Source organism: Urocitellus parryii, chromosome 15 (genome assembly GCF_045843805.1).
Source record: "Urocitellus parryii isolate mUroPar1 chromosome 15, mUroPar1.hap1, whole genome shotgun sequence".
Taxonomy (NCBI): domain Eukaryota; kingdom Metazoa; phylum Chordata; class Mammalia; order Rodentia; family Sciuridae; genus Urocitellus; species Urocitellus parryii.
In genome coordinates this window covers 27,696,248-27,718,757 of record NC_135545.1, presented here as the reverse complement: position 1 = coordinate 27,718,757, position 22,510 = coordinate 27,696,248, and the positions used below count along the sequence as shown (strand labels likewise).

The 22,510-nt window shown below is 64.6% G+C and overlaps 1 protein-coding gene across 1 annotated transcript in view; it reads right to left on the bottom strand.

Annotated features, from left to right (window-relative positions):
* The window catches only part of Nkd1 (NKD inhibitor of Wnt signaling pathway 1), a 70,941-nt gene that overhangs the window by 4,816 nt on the left and 43,615 nt on the right, over window positions 1-22,510 (bottom strand). The window contains exons 4-6 of the mRNA XM_077793252.1: window positions 19,311-19,377; window positions 5,428-5,552; window positions 2,236-2,331 (exon numbers count right to left, since the gene is read on the bottom strand). Of these exons, the coding sequence (XP_077649378.1) occupies window positions 2,236-2,331; window positions 5,428-5,552; window positions 19,311-19,377 (288 nt within the window). The remainder of the gene's footprint in view (window positions 1-2,235; window positions 2,332-5,427; window positions 5,553-19,310; window positions 19,378-22,510) is intronic.

Below are 22,510 nucleotides of genomic sequence, written 5' to 3'. Positions count from 1 at the left end.
TCTTTCCTCTCCGTCCACCAGGTCCACAGACAGTTTTCTGCTCGTGAGCTCCGACAGACTCCACCTCCCTTTCCTCCTGTGGCCGAGGAGGCAGAGGAGGCCGAGGAGGCCGAGGAGGCCGAGGAGGCCGAGGAGGCCCAGGAGCCCCAGGCTGGGCGTGTGGCCGGGGGAGCTGAGTGGTGGGGTCAGTCTGGAGCCAGTCCCACCCACGGGAGGACAGTCCTCAGCTCAGCTGACCTGCCCCTTGACTCTGCGGGCTGAGGGTCATCTCAGAGAAGCCAGAAATCCAGAACCTTCTGTAAAATCCCCGGAATCGTGGATATTGACCACTCGCTTTAGTTTTAACTCAAGCCTCGGAAGGACCAGATGGCACGTGGGGGGGTCTGACTGAGCTGGGGGGCTGCCGGCGACAGCCAGGCTCCAGCCCTCACTCGGGGTCCCCTCGACTCTCCCGGCTCTTGGGGCCAGGCCCATGGGGACCCGCCCCCCCTTCCTTCCCTGAGCCGCTCTGCACAGTCACGTCACCCTCTCTCTCGCCATCTTGGGAAGCCCATGAGGAGGGGTCACCAGGAAGGTGGAGCCATCCAAGTCCACCCCCCGCATCCCCAAAGCATCAGACGCCATAGAGGGCGCGGGCCCCGCCTTGTGGCCTCAGCAGGTCCTGGCTGATCCAGGGCCGAGGATAAGGAATTCCACCCGGAGGAGCAGCCCGTGGGAGCAGGGGGCAGGCATGCAGCGGGGGCCTGACCCTGTGCTCTGCAAGTCCCCAGGACCAAGGCGGGGCCCTCCTGGAGGTCTCTAGGCCATCGGGAGAGTGTCCTCAGAGGGCACTGTGTGACTCCAGCTCTCGTCCTCTGTCTCTACTTCCCGGCCACGAGGTGAGAGGTTCTGTCCGTAGAATGTGCCACCCACCACGGGCCCAAGGCCACAGGGCCGACCAAACACGGACCAGAACCTGCAGCCTCTGAGCCGAAACAACCTTTTCTCCTGAGAAGCCGACCGTCCCCTGCTCTGTGACAGCCATGGACAGCGAGCACCGTGACCCATAAATCTATCTACCACACCTACTGTAAGTGCTCCCTGACCCGGGAGGAGATGAAGCAGGGACACCGCGAAGTCCCCCGTGCTGGACCAGAGGCAGGGGAGGAGCCCAGCCGTGCTGATCCAGAACACAGGAAGCAAAGGAATGACACCAAGCCGCCCGCAGGTCCCTTTGGCATGGACAATCAAACACAGTTGCCCTCCAGGGCCTTGGAGCTGGTGGACAGGCCCCGCAGACCCCCGCCCGAGCTGTGTCTCTCCTGTGAGGCAGCCGGCCTCCTTCAGCTCCCCCGCGGCCTCGCACTCGGCCTCCCCTCCCTGCAGCCTGCAGCTGCCGCTCAGCACCCAGCTCCTCCTCCAGGGAGCCCTCCCTGCACCCGCAGGCTCCACCGACCGCCCTGCTAATGTCCACAGAACTCAGCGGCTGACGCCATCCTAAAATGGTCTTCCACGCCCACTGGGCCGTCAGAGCCGAGAGGTGAGGAGCCCTGTTGTCCGTCCCCGCCGTGTCCTGCAGCTGGCGTGGGGCAGGTGCCCGGCTGGCGAAGCCACCGGCATGGAGAAAGGGGAGAGGAATCTGGGGGAGCAAGCTATGGGAGGAAGGCTCTGAGGGGGACAGAGGTGGCCCCGCGGAGGGGGCAGGACGAGGGAGACCGCGAGGGCAGCGTGCTGTGACCAGAGCTGTGGCTGCAGAGCCACGTGCCGGGCTCTGAGAGCAGGGCTGCTCATTCCCGTGACAATGCAGGAGGGACCGTGGAGCCTGGGGTGCCCGCCCTGCCCAAGCCCCTGAACCAAACAGCCGGGCACCGGAAGTGGCCTGGGGTGGCCAGGCCGCGCCCCTAGAGCTGGGGACGTAGAGAAGTAAACAAGGCAGGACTCTCCTGGGACTGGTCCTTCTCCAGGGCACTCTGGGCCTCCTGGCCCTCCCCAGCAGCACTGGCCAGGCTCAGTGCAGGGCCTGGGTGGCCTTTCCTGCCTGTCACCTCTCCCCGCGTTCCTGCGGCACCAGGAGGGCCTCTGCATTTCCCCGAAGCTCCTGGCGCCTCGCTCCCCACCCTCCAACCCCAGCCGCGGCCAGCTGCACCCTCTCTCAGGAGCAGACTGGCACGGGCTGGGGAGTCAGCAGAGGCGGAGGGCCAGGTCCCCAGGCCCAGGGGCCTGACGGTGGCCAGGAGACCCCACAGGTGCACTCACCTCGCGGGTGACCTTGCCATTGTTGTCAAAGTCATACAGGGTGAAGGTCCACTCCTGCCGGCTGTCCTCCTCCACGGACACATCACACTGTAGCTCCTGGACACAAACGGACGGACAGGGCTGGTCACCTACCACATGGACACTGGCCGAAGTCTTGGGTCCAGAGGCCAGGCCATGGGGCAGCCCCCTGGCCTCCCCAGACCCTGAGGGAAAGAGGGGCACAATGACCCACATGTGACCAGGGAGAGACCCACCGGGCACAGCGGCCTCTGGGTCTTCAGAGGCAAGGGAACGCCATCTGGGAGGAGGCTGAGCCTGGACCAAGGGCCAGGAGCCACTAGAAGGCAACCGGAAGCCAGGCAGGACCCAGGACGGGCCACCTGAGCAGCAGGCAGCCGAGGATGGCCGGGGACAGCTGAAACTCCAGGCTCCACCAGGCCTCGCCCGGCTGGGCTCTCCACAGCTGTGGACACGGGAGCCACCGCATCCTCGTGCCTCAGTTTCCCCTCCATAAACCACGGAGAATGACAGCCTCTAGCCCGTCACACTGCTGAGAAGAGGAAACTCTCCCCCGCAGCCGCAGCACGGTCAGCACGTCCACCTCCCACCACAGGCACCAGCCTCTCCTGCTGGGCAGCCCCGGAGACCCCAGAGGCACCCTGGACAGGGGCGGGACAGGAGCCAGGGGACAAACACCCACCTCCTCACCTCTCCATGGGACACACTGACACTTGCTATATGGCTCCTCTGTCCCCAGAGGGACAGAGCCCCGGTTGCCGGTGGAGGTGACCCGTGTGTCACCCCGCCCTTTATGAGCCTCTGTCCCCTGCTCCCTAGCACCCTCTTCCCGGGGCCCTTCCAGGACACTGTCCATCCCCATGTCCTGGTCTAAGGTCCACTCCGCAGGAAGGGAGTGGGGAGCACGGGTGGCACACTCCGCGCTCAGCACACCGCTGGCCCCAGGAGGAGCCAGTCCATGGCGGCTGTCCTCTGCTCTGACGGTCAACCCAACTCCTCACCGCAGCTGGCAGCGTCCATGTCTAACTCCAGGGACCTGAACTGGGAGGTGGTGCGCTCCGTCACCACGGTCTATAGGCAGAGGCCAGCTGGGATCACAGGGACAGGGCTCCAACGAGCGCCACTTGGGGAAAGAGGCCCTCAAGAGCCGCCAGATTCCGTACACCTGAGGACAGGTGTGCCCCGAGGGTCTCACTCCACCTGTCCTTCCTCTGCCACATGCCACATGCTCACAAGGCAGGACGATAGGCTCTGCCCCCCAGGGCTGCGTAGGCTGGCAGGAGTATGTTCAGCCCGGCCTCCCTGCCCGGCCTCCCTGCCCAGAGCCGTCTGCTCCTCTGGAGGCCCCCTGAGTTCAATGTCGGCCTTCCTCAGTGTTGACGAGTCCTTGAGCTATGCGCCGAGGCCTGCCCTGCTCTCCAAGGGTGTCACGACACATGTGCCTTCACCAACACACACCCACACACGCCTACCCCCCACCTACCCATCCACACACCTCACACACACACACACACACAGGCCTAATTACCACACCGACCCCCACACACCTCCCCACACCCATGCCTGCCCACACACCCCTACACACGTCCACACCCACACCACCCGCATACACACCTGTGCCCACATACACCTGCACACAGGCCTAACCACACGGAGCGTCCACCGTTTCCCAGACAGTGACACCAGGCCTCGGAACGCGAGTGCGGCCATCGCCCGGCCTCCGTGGTGCGCGCCCTGCTCGGCCCCGCCCTACCCACCTGGGCTTTTCAGGTGAGCGCTCTCCACGGGCCACGCACGGCTCAGTCCCCAGCAGTCAGCCGCCCCCTCAGAAAGCGCACCCTGGGGCTTCCAGCAGCCAGACGCCTGGGTCTGGACCTTCCTCCGGCTGCTGGCCTTGGCCCTCAGCTTTGCCAGGCACCCAGGAGACCCTGTGGGGACCCAGGTGGCTCAGGACAGGGCTGAGCTCCAGGAGAAGGGGGCAGCCCTAGCCCCTCATGGACACCCTGCCTGGACCCCTCGGCCCTGCAGTCAGGGCCCCTGGCCGGTCTCCCCCGCTGCCCCCAGGCCCACCACCCCGGGCAGATCCCACACACCAGGCTGGGCCTTTCCAGGCCCCACACTCCTGCTGGCCCCTGGGCCTGAAGGGCCCTACTGTCCCAAGGGCCCCCTGGCACCCTGGCCCCAAACCTACTCCTGCACGCAGAGGCGCAGCCCCAGTGCCACCTGCCACACACTGCCCCTCCGCAGGCACCGCGGTGTGAGACGGCCGAAGCATCCCCTCCTCTACCCCTGTCCCCACCTCTGCCCACTGGGTGACCACCCGCCCTTCAGATGCCCATCTCATCGCTGACTGTGCGGCCACTCCTCTGGGTCCCTCTTCTGTCCCCCTGACCACGCTGCTCACTCTGTCAGGGCAAAATCTGTGCCCAGGTCACTGCTGGGCCCCTGGCCACCACCAGGTGCCCAACCCGCACTGGTGGGAAGGCAGGGACGTGCGGACTGTGAGGGACACCCTCTTCAGCAGCGGGTGCCACCCAGCCTCCCTGCGTGCTGAGATCATGGTCATCCCCACTGCCCAGGTGATGCAAGGGAGGCTGAGCTTAAGGACTTATCCACAGTCACAGAGCCGACTCCGAGCCCTGGCCGGGGCCTGGGGTGGAGAGCAGAGGCGGGGGGGAGGACAGGGAGGGCCCAGAGGCACAGGCGAGCTCCGCGCAGCGGCCGGGTCTGCTCTCCACCCCTGGCCCTGGGCTCCGTGTGCAGACGGGCCTCAGGCACTGCTGGGGCCAGGCCAGGGGCAGGCCTCACAGACAGGAGCTCTGGGAGGGCACGTGCCTAGGCTGACCGCACGGAAACTGAGGCCTGGTCACCCCCCACCTGAGAGCCCCACCTGTGTGCCAGGCAGCCTCCAGGGGCAGCCAGGGAGGCCAAGGATCAGGCCCAGAGAGGACGCAGCGGACAGGGTCAGAGCCTGCCTCCCACCACCCCAGGCCCTTCCCTGGTGCTCTGGCCCTGCCCACACGGCCAGGCCAGGGACGGGCAGCACGGGGTCCCCGGGGCCGGTGCTGAGCCAAGGACGCCCTGAGGTGGCGGCAGGAGTCTCTGGCCTGCCCAGCACACAGGAAGGGAGGCCCGGCGTCTCCCCGGGGCTCGGCCCCAGCAAGGGACACTCACTTCGAACTTGAGCTGCTTCTTGGAGCCCGGGCAGGATTCGCTCCCCCTCTCCAGCCTCTTCCCGTCTCCGCCGCCTGGGCCTGGGCCCGGGCCTGGGCTGTCGGTCTTCTCGGGCGGCAGGGCCACTGCGGGGGGAGGGAGAAAGCATGAGGGGGGGCTGGGGGGGCTGCAATGGCTTTGTCCCGGGGACTGGAGTGCAGGACACCCTCCCCACAGTGCCCGGCGCACCCTGCCCTGCCCGCCGGCCAGCGCTGCAGCCCTTACTCTTGGCCCCGGGGGGCCCTCCCTGGTGCGTCCACACCAGTCACTCAGGGCACCGCTGTGGCCTGGGCTCCCCACTCGCTGACATTTTGCAGCCCAGGTAAAGCAGCCTGTGACTTTGGTGCCCCACAGGGACATGGCCACTCAGGGCAGGCTCAGGCCACAGAGCAGGTGGATGAGGGCACAGGGGCATTGGGAGCCAGAGAAGGAAACACAGGGGCTATGGCCATTTCCCGCACTGTCCTGCTGCCTCCTGTGGTGACGTCCTGGCCTTCTCAAAGATGCCACCTGCCTGGCCCAGCATGTGGACATTAGTGGGCAGACAGGCTGAGTGGCAGACAGCTCACCTGGGTTGACTGACAGAGGGACAGGCGCACTAGCGCCTCACACCAAGGGTCTCCGGGGCTGCTCGCCCTGAGCCTTGTGTGCCCACTGTGCTGGCCGAGGTCCCCCCTCTGCCCGAGGGCCTGGCTCTCTGTGTTCTTTCAAGAGCAGGAGGAGGACCTACGGGCACCTCTTCCCTATGGACACCTCTGAGAGACGGCAGAAGGGCAGCTCCAGGCAGCACCCCCAACCTGGACCCAGGACCCGGGCTACAAGTCCCTATCTGCCCATCCCGGCCCTGCCTAGCAGAGGAAGACTGGATGGTTGTGCACCACACGCCCACAGCCCCTCCCTCCTTAAATCCCCTTTGCTGACCCTGGGCCGCCATTTCCTGGTCCCCCTCAGGCACCTCCCCTGGCCATCTCGACTCGGGGTGGCCAGACTGGCAGGAGGCCCTGTGGGGAGCCGGGGAGCCCTAATCAGTCAGAAGGGCAGGAACCTGGAGACATGGGTGCCAGGCCAGGAGCGGGGTGGGGACGTGGCCCCCCCACGGGCTCGCACACCTAGCTTCGCACACGTGCCCCGCGAGCAGCTGAGGGAGGGACGGCTGGGCTCCCTCGTGGGGCCAGGGCCACAACCCGTCCCAGCTCCTGTGCTGAGGTGGCCGCTCTTCCCAGCAGTTCTCTTCAGTGACCCTTCCCTCCATGCCCGGGCCACCATGCCCAGGCCACCATGCCCGGGCCACCATGCCCGGGCCCTGGGCACACGGCCGAGCACCCACCGTCTCCCACCTGGGTCCCCGCGGGCCTGGTGAGGCAGGTCCTCCCATTAGCTCCATTTCCCACAGGGGACTGGGGTGCCAAGGGGTGCAGCAGGGACAGGACAGGGCTGGGACCTGGGCCACCTGCCAGGCTGCCCCGCGGAGCCCTTCACGGCTTCATTCCGGAGACCTCGCAGGCCACCGCCGGCCTTTCCCACTGACCGGGGAGCACTCTGTCTCCGTCCGGGTCCAGGTCCTCCCAGCGCTGACCCTGAGCAGGTCCTGAACCTTCCCTGGGTGTCACTTCCCCAGCTGTCAATCAGGGACGCTAATGGCTCCTTCCCAGGGGACTCGGGTGAGGACGCCATGAGCTGACTGTGAAGGGTGGGAGGCCGGGCCAGCACACGGTCCAGCCCCCAGCAGGTCAGGGACGCAGGCCCCACCAGGAGGCCTCGGGGAGTCAGGAGGCGCCTCGATCCACCCAACAGGCTGGGGGCAGGCAGGAGGGCGCTGGAGCTGGCGCAGACAGGGCGGGCCAGGAAGGCCACACAGCACCCACAGCCGCCCTCCCCAGCTCCCTGCAGCCCTGTCCTCGTCCCCCCCACTCCAGCACAGAGCACCTCTGTCCCTCCGTCCCCTACGGCAAGGTGACAGTTTCTTAAAGCCATCGGGAGCCCCTGTGGGGGACTGGGTACAGAAACTGACCAGCTCCTGTGCTGCGGCTGCACAGACGAGGCCAACCGAGCGCTGACCTAGAACAGCAGCGTCCCCCTGGAGGGCGGGGCCCTGGCGCCCTTGCCCCGGGGGACAGAGGCTGGGGCAGGCCGCTGACGTCACCTGTGACACAAATCCCTCACCCCTGCTCCTCTAAAGCAACCCCCATGGCAGGGTGCCCTGCTCTAGGAGATCCCCAAGCCCCCGGAGGCCAAGCAGGTGACCAGCCAGGGACCCAGGGACAGTCAGCATCCAGCCTGGACCGCCTGCATCCCAAATCTACCTGGTACCCTGCTGGGTCAGAGCTGCCACCTCACAGGCCACCAAGGCCACCAAGCAGGTGGCACTCCTGCCATCCCGAGTCGGGGAGCTGGGGGTGCCCCGTCCCAGCACTGAGTGAAGCCATCAGCCCCAGAAGCCCCCAGCCTAACACACAGGTGCAGCGGGGCTGGGCAGGAGTGTCCATCCAGAGGGCACATTGGGGGCCCATGACCTTCCGACTCTGCCACCTCTGGCCTGGGCAGCCTTGGACGAGGCCCTCGATGTCTCTGGACCTCAGTCCCCTTTCTGTAAAGTGGAGGCTGAGGCACTTCCCTCACAGAGCTGCTGGGAGAGGGCCAAGCGGAGACTGCTCCCTGAATGCAGTGGCTGGTATACAGTAAGCACTCAATAGATGCTGGCTTTGGAAAAGATGTGGCTGAGCCCAGATCCACATGATGCCCTTGTTCCAAAACTGTCCCAACTGAGTAAAACCAGGAAGACAGGGTGGCCTGCCACAGCCCCCTCCACGCCCCCTCCCCGGGGCCGGCGGTGGGGGTGGGGAAGAAAGAAAGACAAGGCCCGGCCATCCCCAAAGTCACGGCTTCCACCCGCGGCCAGAGACGCCAGTGGGCAGGCTTCTCGAAACCCAAGTTCAAGTTCAAAGGGATGTTGTCACAAAGGCACCTTCAGGGTCAGTGTGGCCTTTCACGGTCCACCTCCATCCTCATCCTCGTCCTCGTCCTCATCCTCCCCTGGAGCACCCACCCCGGCCACGCCCAGGAGAGCCCGTGTCCCCTCAGGTCCTTCCCTGTCCCCTTCTCTTCTCCTCACCCCGGTGGGTGCCCCCCACCCTCACACGGTGTCCCCAGAGCCCAGCCTGGACGATCGTCCTCTCTGCACCTCATCCCAGCCCCGAAGACCTCACAGCCAGGGGTCCCCAGCCTGCCAGGCCCCTCCCAGGCCGGGACAGCACACATGGGAAGTAGCGCTGTGACCCAGGGTCAGGGACAAGGACAATCAGCATCCCTCTGTCCCCACCCCAGGCCTTTCCACCGTTCGCTGTCTCCCACCCAAGAGGCGGAGGCAGAGGACCCGTCCAACGCCACCCAGGCCCCAAGCCAGGGGCAGAGACTGGGACTCAGGGTCCCTGAGGCTGATCCACAGAGGATCCTCCGAAGTCCCCAGGGCACCCTGTGCAGAGCAGAACCCACCCTGCAGCAGGCTCCAGGCAGGCAGCGAGGGTGCTCACGCAGACCGTGGTCACACCAGCCAGGACAGAGGGACAGCATTTTGTTGAGATAGACTTCGGCATCTGAGTCTCCTCTACCCTCTGCCTCTGATCCAAAAAGAAGGGAGGGGAAGGCAGAGGAGGGGAGGAAGAGGCCTTCCACCTGCCTGGGAAGCACTTCCTGCAACAGTGCAGAAACCGGGAACTGCATTGGTCTTTGGGACACAGCCTCAATCACACACGTTGTCTCTGGTGACTTCTGCCCCTCAAAAGCAGACTTGAGCAGTCACATCAGAGACTATATGGCCCACAAAAGCCAATGACAGGTACTATCTGGCTCTCTGCAGAAAAGTCTAGACAGTTGCTTTGTGCAAATACAGCCCTCCACCCCAACCAGGGTGCGTGCTTGATGAACTGCATTTCACCTACAACTTTTCTTGTTTGTCTGGAAACCCTTGTGCAGTACACAATCTGCCCAACCATACACGGTGGCCATGGAAGATAGAAAATTCCCACTTTGCTTTCTTAAAACTGATTCTCAGCCCCAGTGAGTCTGGGGACAGTCTGTGGAGCTCTTTCTCTTTGGAAGCTGCTCCCTATCCTTCCTTCCACCACAGCCCCAGCCACAAGGAGTCCGCTCTATGTTTACCAAATGACAATCCTCTCCCACATTAGCTCCCAACCTGGCTGCTCTCCACCCCCAACAACTGCCAGATTAAATGCATTACTTGACCATCTTCACCCAGCTCGCTTTGATGTTCCCTTCTCAAGCTTCAGAATACCTTTTGGAGGGAGATCAGACAGCATTAAACAGAATCACTAATTAATTAAGCAAAGTTAAATTTTAAACACTGTTTGTTGTGTTAGCCAAAAGCCTGAACAGAACAGACTTTTTTCCTCCACTGAGATCAAAGACAGTCTCTCCCCTCTCCCCTCCCCCAGTTTAAAAAAAAGGGGGAGGAGGAGGAGGAGGAGGAGGAGGAAGAAAGAGAGGAGACACCTGAGTGTGGCCACTCTGATCACAGTCTGGACTCCAGCCCTGTCCCCTGGGGCCCAGTGGGGGCACCGAGGCCCATCTGGGGCTGCGTGCTGGGAGAGCCTCACGGTCACTTTCTGGGGACTGTTTACCCTGGCGAACAGCAGTGACCCAGGGAGCAGGTCAGCACAGCCCACCCAGCCAGAGCTGCAGAGGACGGGCGCCCCCCGGACATCCCCCGGACATCGGGGGTGGGACAGGGCTGCGACATGAAACCGACCGGACCCTCGCGCCCCACCCTCCCCAGCTACCCAGCACACCTCGGGGCCGTCTCCCTGTGGTGTGGGGTCACTTGGGGTCACTGGGAGGCCACTCTGAGGGGCAGGTGGGCGCTGCGCCACCCCGGGAGGCCCCGTTGACATGTCAGACACCACAGATCTGTGGGGCTCGCTCGCGACGTTTCTCCACAGATGGCAGGCAGGTGTCTGAGGAGGACCAGCCTCGGATAATAATCGGGACCCATGCGTCTGGAGCCCGTGGGGCGAGTCTGCACGGTCTTTCTGGGAGCTTCTGAGGGCTTCGCGGCCAGAGCCCACGTTCTGGGGGAGCTGGGGCCTGGCTGGCTACCGCCCCGGGGTTGCCCGCAGGTGCACGGGGCAGAGATTCTGCCACGAGGCTCGCCGGACGGCGCCAAACCCTCCGCATAGCCATGCGTGAGGCTGGCCACCCGACCCACAGGCCAGGAATTCTGCAGGGCGCGTGGGGACCTGGGGGACGAGGCGGCCACGTTAGGCGGAAATCCAGACTCGGGACGCTACCCGCCAACGCCAGCTAATCTCCACCCCATCCGCAAAGCCCGGCTGACGGTCAACTGTGAAAAAAAGGGACGATCTGAACCACAGTTAGGACTCAGGGGGCCCCACTAAGGGAGGCGCAGAGATGGTCACCGTGTCCAGTGCCCGGTGGGCACCTTTCGAGGCACGGCTACCTGGCAGGACGGGCTGGGAGCGGGGACACGCGCCCTAACAGCCCACGGTCCTGCTGACCACGGCCCACATTCAGATCATCTGCTGCGAACATTTCCGTCTCAGGGTGGCCGGCCAGGACGTTTCTGGGTCCCCGTCCCTCCAGCTGCAGCTGTCACAGGGTTTGATATCAGCCAAATAGAATGAGGCAGTCGCCCTGCTGCCAGGAAGGACAGCGCCACCGCGGGTGCCCCGGCCAGCGGCTTCCTGCGTGATCTGCACCAGGCTCTCCTGGGGTGGGAGACACCAGACCTGGGCAGGTGGCACCGAGCTCTGCAGGTGACCTCGCCCAACCTCGTGCAGAAGGTGCTACTCTTTGCACTTTTACGAAGGTGGAAACTAAACTTCAAGAAGCAAAACCGATACAGCCACTTCCCGATGACAACCTGCCGGCGGTCCCTTTGTCCCGAGAGGAGCCCCGAGCCCCCGCACGGGCTGGAAGGGCTTTCTGACCGTCCCCAGCTCTGCGGCCGCCCCTGCCCAGCACCCTTTCCTTCCACCCTCAGGGCTCCGTGCAGCCCCCCTGGGCTGGGGGAGGGGCCCCGCTCGGAGGCACCACCGTCACCATCACCACCACGGCCACCACCATCGTCGTCATCATCGTCACCAACATCCACACGAAGCCACAGCACGCAGTAGAACCAGGCTGCGATCCCAGCAGGCTCCTGACTCTCTGGCCCCTGGTTCTCCTGTCACACGACAGCAGTGGACACCTGTTCCCGCCTGTCCGGTGGCCTCTCTCCTTCTCCCAGTAACAGCATCTGCCTCTGCCCTGTCCTGCCGAGCCGCCCACCCCCCGCACCCCTGCCCGGGGGGAGGGCCGCCCACTCCCAGCAGGGCTGCGCCCAGCACCCACCACCCACCTGATGGCCCCGTGTGGCCCCAGGTCAAGGCCAGGGCGAAGCGGGAAGCTGGGTCCCTCCCTTGCCCTGGCCCCGGCATGTGCCTGATTGGATGCTTTTGTGACATTTTGAAATCAGCTGTTCTATCCCAGATCAGTCAGGAGGGCTGTCCTTCTGTTGTGACTCCGCAGGCGTCTCCTACACAGGTGGCCTTGGGGGGACACGGCTCCTGGAAATGAGCTCGGGGAGGCCGGGCTGGGATACCTGACTTACATTTAGCAGGATGAAGCGTGTGTGTGTGTGTGTGTGTGTGTGTGTGTGTGTGTGCGCGCGTGTGTGTGTGTGTGTGTGTGTGTACACGTGTGCATGTGTGTGTATGCGTGTGTGCACGTGACTGGGAACTGAACCCCAGTGCCCTAACCCTGAGCTGCAGCAGCGTCCTCTGCCTCTCCCGTCCTTCTTTATTTTGATCTTTGAGACAGGGCCTCCCTAAGTTACCCAGGTTGGCCTCAAACTTGCAATCCTCCTTCCTCAGACTCCCAAGTCGCTGAGATCACGGGATTCAAACACGATACACCGCGACTCGGGAGACACCTTTTACCTAAGGCAGCTGAGCTCGCAGGACAGAGGGACCAGAGCTGGGGCCACAGTGGCCACATCCTGTGTCACAGCCAACACTGGGGCCTCTGGAGGTGCTGCAGGCCAATGGAGCAGGTCAAGGGCCTTCGGCACAGGACGGGCTCTGAACTCAGTGAGAGGAGCCAGAGGGGGGGACCGGCCTGCCCCTGGGGCGGGGGGCAGTCCCTGCTGCCCCCTCAGACCTCCGGGGAAGTCCTCAGCTAGCCCCGCAGGTGGACGGCTCAGGAGAGGGCAGAGGGAGGAATGGTGGAGGCAGGAGTGAGCACGGGTGGCACACCTGTGTGTGCCTGTGCACACGTGGGTCAGCGCGCGGTCTGCCCCGGGGCCCAGCCAGGCCGTCCTGCCCCAGAGCGGCCCCCGAGGACCCACTTGATGAGCCAAAGCTGAAGTTTCCAGGGTTCCTGACCCAACCACCGTCCCCTGGAGCCGCCGCTGCCTCCTGGGTGAGGTGGACAGGCACCGCGGCTGCCCCACGGACTCTCCAGGGCGGTTTCCGGCCTTTGGCACCAGCACATATCTGTCCCTTCCTGCAGCCCAGAGAGGTCCCCAGGGTCTTTCCCAACCCACCCCCGGGGCCGGGCGCTTCCCCACGATGAAGGAACAGTGTCACTGGACGGGGGACTCGGACGCAGGGGGAGAGACGCTGCCCAGCAGAGAGGACTCCGGCTTTGTCACCTGGGGAGGCCCGTCCCCTCTGGACCCAGGGGGAGGGGCGGGCGGGAGGGGCCTCTTAGGGCTGAACACATCGTGTCCCCCCGCCCGCCGGCCCTCCCGCCAGGATGTGTGCTGAGACCCACTTGTACCATCCCCCGAGCTGCTGGCAACCCGGACCCTCCGGGGGTCGCGGAGTCACACTTCCCACGTCCACGGCGCGTTCTTATGGAGGACGTGGCCACAAAGTCCGCTTGTTCTCTGGGTCGACTTCTGGGGGGACGGCAGGGCTGCTGACCCCCCCACAGGGTGGGCTCCAGCCCAGAGGAGGGAGGGAGGCCCAAGGGGGGCCGCCTGCACCCCAGGGAGGACCCCTCCCCGACAGGGGCCTGCGGCCAGCCCCAGGGGCCGGTGGAAGGGCCTGCGGCCACTTCCTGAGAGGAGCCCCGCTCCCTGCGGCCCCTCCCAGATGGCGCCCCGGCCTCAGGACCCAGCAGGTCTAAACAGAGGGCCTGCGGTCACCACCACAAGTCCACCTCCACAGTGACCTCCACCCTTAGTTCCTTTCTTCTCTCTTGGGTCCTGGGATGGAACCCAGGGTGATCCGCCACTGAGCCACGTCCCCAGCCCTGGTTGTATTTTACTTAGAAACGGGGCCTTGGAGGTCCCCAGGGGCTTGCTAAGTCACTGATGCTGGCTTTGCACTCGCGATCCTCCTGCCTCGGCCTCCAGAGCCCTTAGTTTTTTAAGCACAGTAGAAGGCGTATCTGCGGCCCCTGCCCTTCCCTCCTTGTCCCCCACAGGACCCCCCACCATGCTCAGTGCCTCTGGGCTGCAGGGCCTGGCTCCTTACACTGGCTGCTGCCCCCCACATGGCCCACAGCTGGCTCCTACTGGCCTCCACATCTCAGCTGCCCCCATCCTCCACCAGGCAGAGCAACACTGTTGGAAACTCACCTGCTCGCTCTCATGCCCACCTCCCTCCCAGGTCTGCCTGGCCCAGGGACTCACAGCAGAGCCCCGCAGTGATAGCAGGTGCTCAGGAAATACTAAATGAGGACGGGTTGGGGCCTCGAGTCCAGTCTCAGTCTGCTCTGTGATCTTGAACAGGTTACTTCCCCTCTCTGGGCCTTCATTCTTCAACTACTTTTGTCCCTAAGTGAAAGGGACTAAGGGTCTCTGCAGGGCTCCTCCGCTCGGTCACTAGTTGACCCCTCACACCTGGGAGACTGGACGGACTGGCAGAGGACCAGAGAGGAAGTCCCCCGATGGCGGTGCTTCCTGGTGCTGACTTGCGCTCTTCCAGTATTTATGGAGCACTTACGTCGTGCGCCAAGTTTCACGCCACATCCTGGGAGCACAAGGGGGCATTCAGGGATCCTAATGGGATTAAAGGAGCTTTGAAAGCAGGCCTTCTTTGATGTGGACCAGGTGAATGGTCATGAACACGGGCTGGCTGCCCTTCAAGAAAACCGGACCCGTGAGACGAGGACCATGACAGCCCGTGAGGACGGGCACTTACCCCGTCCCAGGACTGCGCTCAGGGCTTACGTAAGTCACCTGTCTTCACAACAACCCACAGCAGAAGTGCTATGGGGAACCCCACAGAGAACCCGAAGCACAGAGAGGTTCAGTGACTTGCCCAAGACCACGCAGCAAGCTGGGGCAAAGGCGGTTCCTAGAAATTCCTAGAAAGTCAGAATAAAGGCAAGACATGCCCCTCCTAGATGAGCAAGGAGCAGCATCCGGGCCAGTCCTGAGCTTTGGAAGGGTCCTCAGCCCCCAGGGCTCAGCCCCAAAGCCCCTGCCCTATCCTACTGGACAGAAGCAGCTCCTCGGGATCTCGGCCCTCGGCCAGAGGAGACCCTCCCACAGCTGCCATGTCCACACTTGGGCCGGGCCAGTGGGGCGGCGGGGGGCCCAGAACAGGCCTGCTGGGGGGTCCAGCAGGCAGGCCACGTTCTCCAGGGCCAGCTTCCCACGGAGCACGCCGAGGGCGCGAGGAATGGGCACTCGGGTGGGGTGGGACACCAGCGACCCCCAGCAGAGGGGGGCCACGAAGAGGGAGACAGCATTTACGGTCTTTCCCTTCCGGCGGGTACCTTGGCGAGACCTGCCCCTGCAGCAGGGGGACATCCGGGGACAGAGTCCCGCAGGCCACACTGGGGTGACGTGGGTCCGCAGACAGCCGCCCGAGTTCCACCTTGGGGCACGAGCCACGGGCTGCCACCACCTGGCTGCTGCCCAGCTGCGGGGCCCTGGGGGGGGGAGGAGCCACCCCTGCCCCGTCCTGGGACCCAGCGGGTCGGCCAGGAGGGCTCCCTCCCGGCCCCGCAGCCTCCCTCGCCCCCGGCCCTGCAGCCGGGACTTTTGATGTTTACTTTGTTCAGTCCCCGAGTTCAAAAGGAGCTTGGCAGCGCTGCGCTGGCCCTAATCTCCTCTCAGCTCCCAGCTGGCCGGTTAAGGCGGCTGAGACCCGGGATTAGGCGGCTTTACAGAACCGCAGCCCAGCGGCCTCCCGGGACGGCCCGGAGGCTTCTTTTCATCTTCACGCCTCAGATGGCCCTTCTCTCCCCTAAACAGCTCTCCAGCCGCCAAGAGGCAGTGAACTTGGCCGAGAGGAAGACAAAGGAGACTTTCAGGGCTCAGCGGGTTCTCCCTGGGCCAGCGAGGGGCACAGAGGGACCGACCTCCAGAGGACTCCTGCAGCCCCAGGTGATGGCCAGGTGATGGCCACGCAGGGGCCTGCAGTCCTCGGCCACCTCCCCATCCCCGGCCACTGCACGCAGGGTGGCCGGAGAACCAGGAGAACCAGGAGAACCAGAGATGGTCGCTGCGCCCGGGTCCTTCCAAAGGGCCTCGGGGACCCAATGGTGGGACAGGCCCAGGTGACCACCTGCTGGAACCACAGCAGCCCTGGTCCCAGCTTCACTAGTGGCCACCGTGTCACTTTAAGTCCTGCTGAAGCCGGAATGAGACGGCGGTGGCACAGAGAGGACTTGGAGTGAGGCCCGCGAGTTGGAGCCTGGACTGTCCCCTGAAGGACTGAATTCGAACTCCCTCGGGGCCCCTCCTCCACCCTTGTCACCAACCTGCCCCTGCGCCAACCTGTCACCACGGTGACCTGTCCCAGGAGCGGTCCCCCGACAGGGAGCCACAGGGCTGTTAATTAATTGTCCTGGGCTGCTCCATCCTGCCCTTCCCCTTAGCCACCTGTGTGCCACCTGTGGGCCACCCCCCAGCATCCTCGGGGCCTGTCACAGAAGCAGGAAGGACAGAGAGAAGGAGAAGGAAGCCTGGGACACAGAAAAGGGCCGGACACCTCGCTTCTGGGGACACCCAGGCCCCAGCCAGGACCCCCGCTCCCTCCCGGGAGAGGTCTGTGTCCCCCTTTTCAATAAACCCCGCTGTAGGTGCCTGCCGCAGAGAGCGCCCAACATCTCGACCTCATCCTGGGGGGAAGCAGGACAGTCCCCGTCACCCCGTCACCCCGTCACCCCGGTACCACAGTACCGCGGCCAGCGGTCCTGATTTCCGGAGGATCGCGTGACTGCCCCAGATGACAGTCACACTCGCTCTGCCTCCCCCTGCCACCTCAGTTCCTCCCGCGGCCAGCTGCTGTCCTGCACGCGAGGCCGCGTCCCCTCAGCAGCACCTGCACCAGCCGACAGGGAGGTCCCGGCTGCCTCTGATCACACACCGACGTCAGCCCTGGGCCTCGGCAGCCTGTGGAGCCGGTGCCCCTGGGACCCCACGATCTTTTGTTGAAGAAAGAGGCTGAGAAGCTACAGCCCCACCAACCACGCCCCGTCCCTAGCTGGGAACCTGAGGCTGGCAGGTGACACGGTGTCTCTAAGCCTGGCTGTCACCAATGGCTGGAAAGGCCCCAGGCTGCTACCGAGCCTGATGGGCCACTGGTGTGCCTCGGGTCAGAGCGAGGGCGGCCAACCCACCACGGTCCCCTGGCAGAACCAGGCCCCCAGGCCCCGCACATTCCCCCACCTGCCAATCAATGTCTGTCGGCAGCGTCCCCAGAACAGCGGTGAGCGCCCATCGAGTCCAGCTCCCCGTATCCACTCACCACGCCACAGAGGGCAACAGGGAGGCCGGAGAGGGAGAGATCTGCCCAGAGGTCAAGGCCAGCCAGGCCTCAACTGGGAGGGAGCCGGCCCACGGCTCACTTCGTTCCGTCTGCTCGCAGGTGGACAGCGCTTTGGAAATCAGTCACCTGACTTCAGACAGCACCTCAACACGGAAAAGTCCCAGGGGTGGGCTCTGACCAGGAGTTCAAACACCGAGGAAGGCCAGGCACAGGGCCCACCCCTGTGATCCCAGCAGCTCTGGGGGCTGAGGCAGGAGGATCGGAGTTCAAGGCCAGCCTCGGCAACTTAGTGAGACTCTGTCTCGGAATGAAATATAAGAACAGGGCCGGGATGTGGCTCAGGGGTTGAGCACCCTGGTTCAATGCCTGGTACCCAAAACGCACCACAAAATAACCCTCAGGGACGGCGCGAAGACCGAGAGAGAGGACGGTCACAAATGGAAGGTGTCTGAAGGACGGATGCCCACGGATGGTGCGGACCCACGGCGGTGGCAGTCAGATGAACGGACAGGGTGGGGTGAAGGGTGAGCAGCAGACGGACGGGGGACGGAGTGCTGGCTGGTGGGCCCTGGACCGGTGGGTGACCCGTGGGGGACTGGGTGGGGAGTGCACAGCTGGCAGGGGCAGCCGAGGGGGAGGACACGCACAGGGGCCGTGAGATGGCCACGAGGGGTGACCGAGCAGACCAAGGGACGAGGCCTGGACCCACGTAACCAGGGCCAGGGGCCTCGATCCCAGGGCCAGCTGTCGCAGCCCTCCCCTGACTCCCCGGCCGTCCTGCGGGCACCTGATCCCAACCTCTCTCCACTGCGGCTTCGGGGACCCAGGGAAAGACCAGGTCGGAAGCCCCCGGGCCCGAGTGCCAGGCCACCGACAACCGCCCGTGGACGGGGCTTTCGGTCCCTGGTGCCCTGCGCTCCCCCCGGGGGCTGCTCACAGAGGAGCAAGGTGTGCAGACCCCTGATCCCCAGCCTGCTCCAGCTTGGGACAGTGTCACCGGGTGACTCCTGAAATCGTTCTCGACACAGCAAACCCAGGGAGCCGGGTCTCCACCTGCCACCGCCCTCGGGCCAGACGGGGCCTGACCCCGCCAGCCCCGGGCACCCCAGAGAGCTTCGTGGCTCTCGCTGCTCCCTATCGAAGCCCTCAGGACCCAAGGCAAATCCTTGGGGACCTCCTGGGACCTCCTGCACCCAGCACCCAGCTCTGCAGCCGGCCAGCTGCCCACCTTGGCCCCAGCGGGGTCCTTGGACGCCCCACATCGGCCACTCTCTTCTCTGAATAAAAAATGGAACTCGGTCCCACTCAGCAAATGCTCTCAGCTCAGGAAGTCAGCGGTGACCATGCTGGGACCAGGCCCTAGTTCCCACCATGAACGTGGAGACAGAAGCCAGGAAGGTGATGTCATTGGCCAAAGTGACATCTGTGTGTCAGTGGCCAGGGACCCACACACTGGTGTCCCCATCTCCCCACAGTATGCCAGTTCTCTTGGAGAAAGGGACAGTGTGGGGCTGGGTGCCGGGGCGCCCGCCCATAATTACAGTGGCTTGGGAGGCTGAGGCAGGAGGACCGTGAGTTCAAAGCCAGCCTCAGCGAAAAGCCAGGCTCTCAGCAACTCAGTGAGACCCTAAATAAAACACAAAACAGGGCTGGGGATGTGGCTCAGTGTCAAGTGCCCTGAGTTCAAACCCTGGTACCCTCCCCCCAAAAAAAAGAAAAGAAAAAGGGAGAGAGACACAGAGAGAGAGAGAGAGGGAGGAGGGAGGGAGGCTGGCTGCACGTGTGTGTGTGCCTGTGGGTGCGTGTGTGACACATTCCAGGTGCACAGGGTGATGCACAGGAAGAACTGGGCAAAGTGACCAGCTGTGGGTGGCTCTGACCACGTCCTGCCTCAGTCCCTCGGGGCCAGGCCTTGCTACTAACACCTCACAAGGGCCTGGGGTTGATGGGTGCAGGCCAGACGGGCCCTGCAAGCTGGGGCTCCCCCTGGGCTTGGAGCCCTGGAGGGCTGCGCGTCCCCCTCCCCCTGCCCTCCAGGGGTGGAGGCGGCAGCAGCCCTGCCCACCTCTCCCGCAGGAGCCACACTCAGACGCCCAGTACCTTCTAGACGGAAGTCCTCCTCCTCCTCCTCGCTGAGCGCGTCTCTGAGCACCTCGCCCACGAGCTCCTGGGGAGACAAAGGCCGGGGCGTTAGGGAGGTGGGGGGCCGGCAGGAGCCCCCGGGGCGGGGCTGGTCTCTGACGGGAGTGAGGAGGAAGCCAGGAGACCCTACCCAGGACCCTCAGAAGGGAAGTCCCCTCCCCAGCTGCCAGGGCCAGGCAAGTGTCCCCCACCCCCCAAGGCGGCCCCCCCGCGGGCCACGGGATGAGACCTCACTCTGGATCCTTCCTCCGCAACGGTCTAGGTCCCGGTGGGTCTGAACAGCCCTGGGCCTGGAGTGCTCTACGGGGGACCCCTGCCACCCCTCCCCGTCCTGCACCCAAAGCCCTCAGCTGACATCCGGGACCCAGGTTGCAGCAGCCCTCGCCAGCCCCCAGGGACCACCGACCCCCATCTTCCCACTGCCGGCCTGGCACGGGCACCCCCCGGTCTGGTCTGGTGCCCACGTGGCAGGGCTCCCCCGGCCAGCCTCACCGGGCGGCCACTCAGGTGTTATCAGGCTGGCCAGGGGAGTTTCCCTGGTCCACAGGCTGGGAAACGTCCAGGATGTCAACAGACTCAGGCCCTGTCCATCTATCTGCCCACCGCAGCAGGATGACTGGAGATATGGAGAAGTGAGGCCAGGGCTGGTCAAACCGGCCTCTGTGTTCACTGGCCTTCTGCCAAGAGGAGTTCTGCCATCAAAGCAGACTGCGTCAGACAGAGTTCCGCGAGGCCCCTTGCTGCAGGACTTATCAGGGCTTTGGCTGTGCTTCTCGCACTGGGAGCCTCCGTGTGCAGATGTGTACTGCCGGCTCCCAGCCCGTGCAGACCTCGAGATTTTGCCTTTCAAAAGCATCGTATGAGCCAGGCACGGTGGCACACGCCTGTCATCCCAGTGGCTCGGGAGGCTGAGGCAGGAGGATCGCGAGCTCAAAGCCAGCCTCAGCCATGGTGAGGTACAAAGCCACTCAGGGAGATCCTGTCTCTAAATAAAGTACAAAACAGGCTGGGGACGTGGCTCCGTGGTCGGGTGCCCCTGAGTTCCATCCCCGGTACCCCCGCCCCCCAAAAAAAGCATCCTACGAGAGTCAGATACCCAGGAATGCCCTGTGGGGAACAGTCTTCTCGGGGGACAGACGGGGCTGGAGGTGTCCTGCCCCTCTCTGCCGTCCCCAGCGATGCCCTGGCCGGGCTTCCTGAACACACAAAACGACGAGCAGTAAAAAGGCCCAGGCAGCGGCTGTCAGCAGCTTCTCTTTGTAAAAAGAAAAAAGGGAAAGGAAGAAACCCTCTCCTCGGGGGACCCGCACCTCTGAGGCCAGGGGAAGCTTCGCGCCCGCCTCACGCACAGGGCCGCAGCGCGGTGCCCGTGGGGCCACAGCTGGCCGCCAGATGCTCGCTTCCCACCGCTTTGTTTCCAAGACCAGCAGCTCCCACTTGGTGGCGGGGGACAGTCTCCTTTCCAACATTCCAGGGCGTCCTGCGTCCCTCAAGGGCTGCTCCAGGTGGCCACTGGGGCTCCGGGTGCCCCATGGACTTGAGAACCAGGCGACTTCCTTCCCCCAGTCCTGGCCGGGCCCCTGTCCTCCTTGCTGTCACGACACTCCTCACCCCCTCTCCCGGGCTGGCAGACGGGGGCTGAGGGCCAGTGACAGGACCGGGCGCACACAGCGGCCCCGTCAGATGGCCAGGGCACCCCAGCAGCCAGCCAACGCCTGCCTTTCACAGTGCCGCCTCCCCAGGGGGCCCGCGGCAGCGCCTCTTACAGGGCAGGTGACCATCCTCCAGGGCAAGCACAGACCCGTCACACTGAGGTCCTCTGCAGACAGGGGCTCGGCGCTGACTTCGCACTGCCCTCCCACACCACCGCAGAGCTGCCAGTGCCATGGACCTGGACTGGCCCCCTCCAAGGGCCACCCCAAACAAGGCACCAGCGGGGCCCCTGTGCCGACCCCTGCCCGCAGGCTGCACAGCAGCCCGTCCCTGAGGCCAGGCCTCTGCGCTCTCCGTGGGGAAGCAGAGCAAGTCCGGAGGCCACCCTCACCCCTGAACTGCACCGGACTCTGCAGGACACTGCGAATGCCCCCTGGCAGGCGTGCAGAGCCCACAAACAGCAGGAAGCCCTCTCCAAGGCTGAGACGCAGGGACGAGCCAGGGTCTGTGGCATGCAGTGTCTGTGGTCCACCAGACCCAGAGGCCACCTACGCTGCACAGCCAGCTCCGGACCCTCAGGATCCTGGGGCCCCACGGCCTCCTGTGCACCTGGACAGGAGATGGGCTACTGGTCTATGAGATGGGCACCCGAGAAGAGTCACACCACAGCCAAACAGCCGGTGCTCACCGCGCATCTCCATGCCGAGCACCTGCTGCATTCAACGGGCTCCTCTGGCCACCGCCGCAGCCCACTCTCCCTGCCTCTCAGAGCGGGTGACTGGCGGGTTGTAAAGCGAGCGCTGTGATCATCACCAGGGCCAGGAGGCCAGACGGGGCTCTGACGACATTCACGCTGCCCGACCGGGTGGGGCACGGGGACAGACGGACTCAGGCCCTCACGGACGGCCAGAGAAAAGCACTCCGACTACCCGGGGCCTGATGAGGGGAGACCCCCCGGGCCGTGAGCAGGTGCCATGGGAGCTGGCCTCGGAGGGCATGCAGCAGGAGCCGGCCAGACCCCATGCAAACGCCAGCTCTGTCCCCCGCCAGCCAGGCCACCCAGTGAAGGGACTCTACCCCCTTCCCACTCTTGGGGTGGCGGTAAGAAGTCAGGAGGTCCCATGGGCACGCGCTCAGCCAGCGCCTATGCCGTGGGTGGGACAGAGCCATGCTAGGGTCACCTCCTCTTCTACTGTTGTGACCCAATGGCTGAGCAAAGCTGAGACTCACAGGTGCCCAGGCAGCTCACGGTGCCCTCCTGCCTGGCACGCTGCTGGCTGTGCTTTGTATTTAACACTCGTGGCCATCACTGAGGCCTTCCAAAGGACTGCCATTATCAAGCTCACTTTATAGAGATCAAACAGACGCACAGAGAGGTCAAGTGACTTTCCCAAGGTCCCACAGCTAGCAATACCCTTCACTGCTGCATTCATGTACAAGAAGCCTGGATGGGACCCTCACCGTGCCGTGACTGCCCCTGATTTACCCACTCACTGTCACTCAGG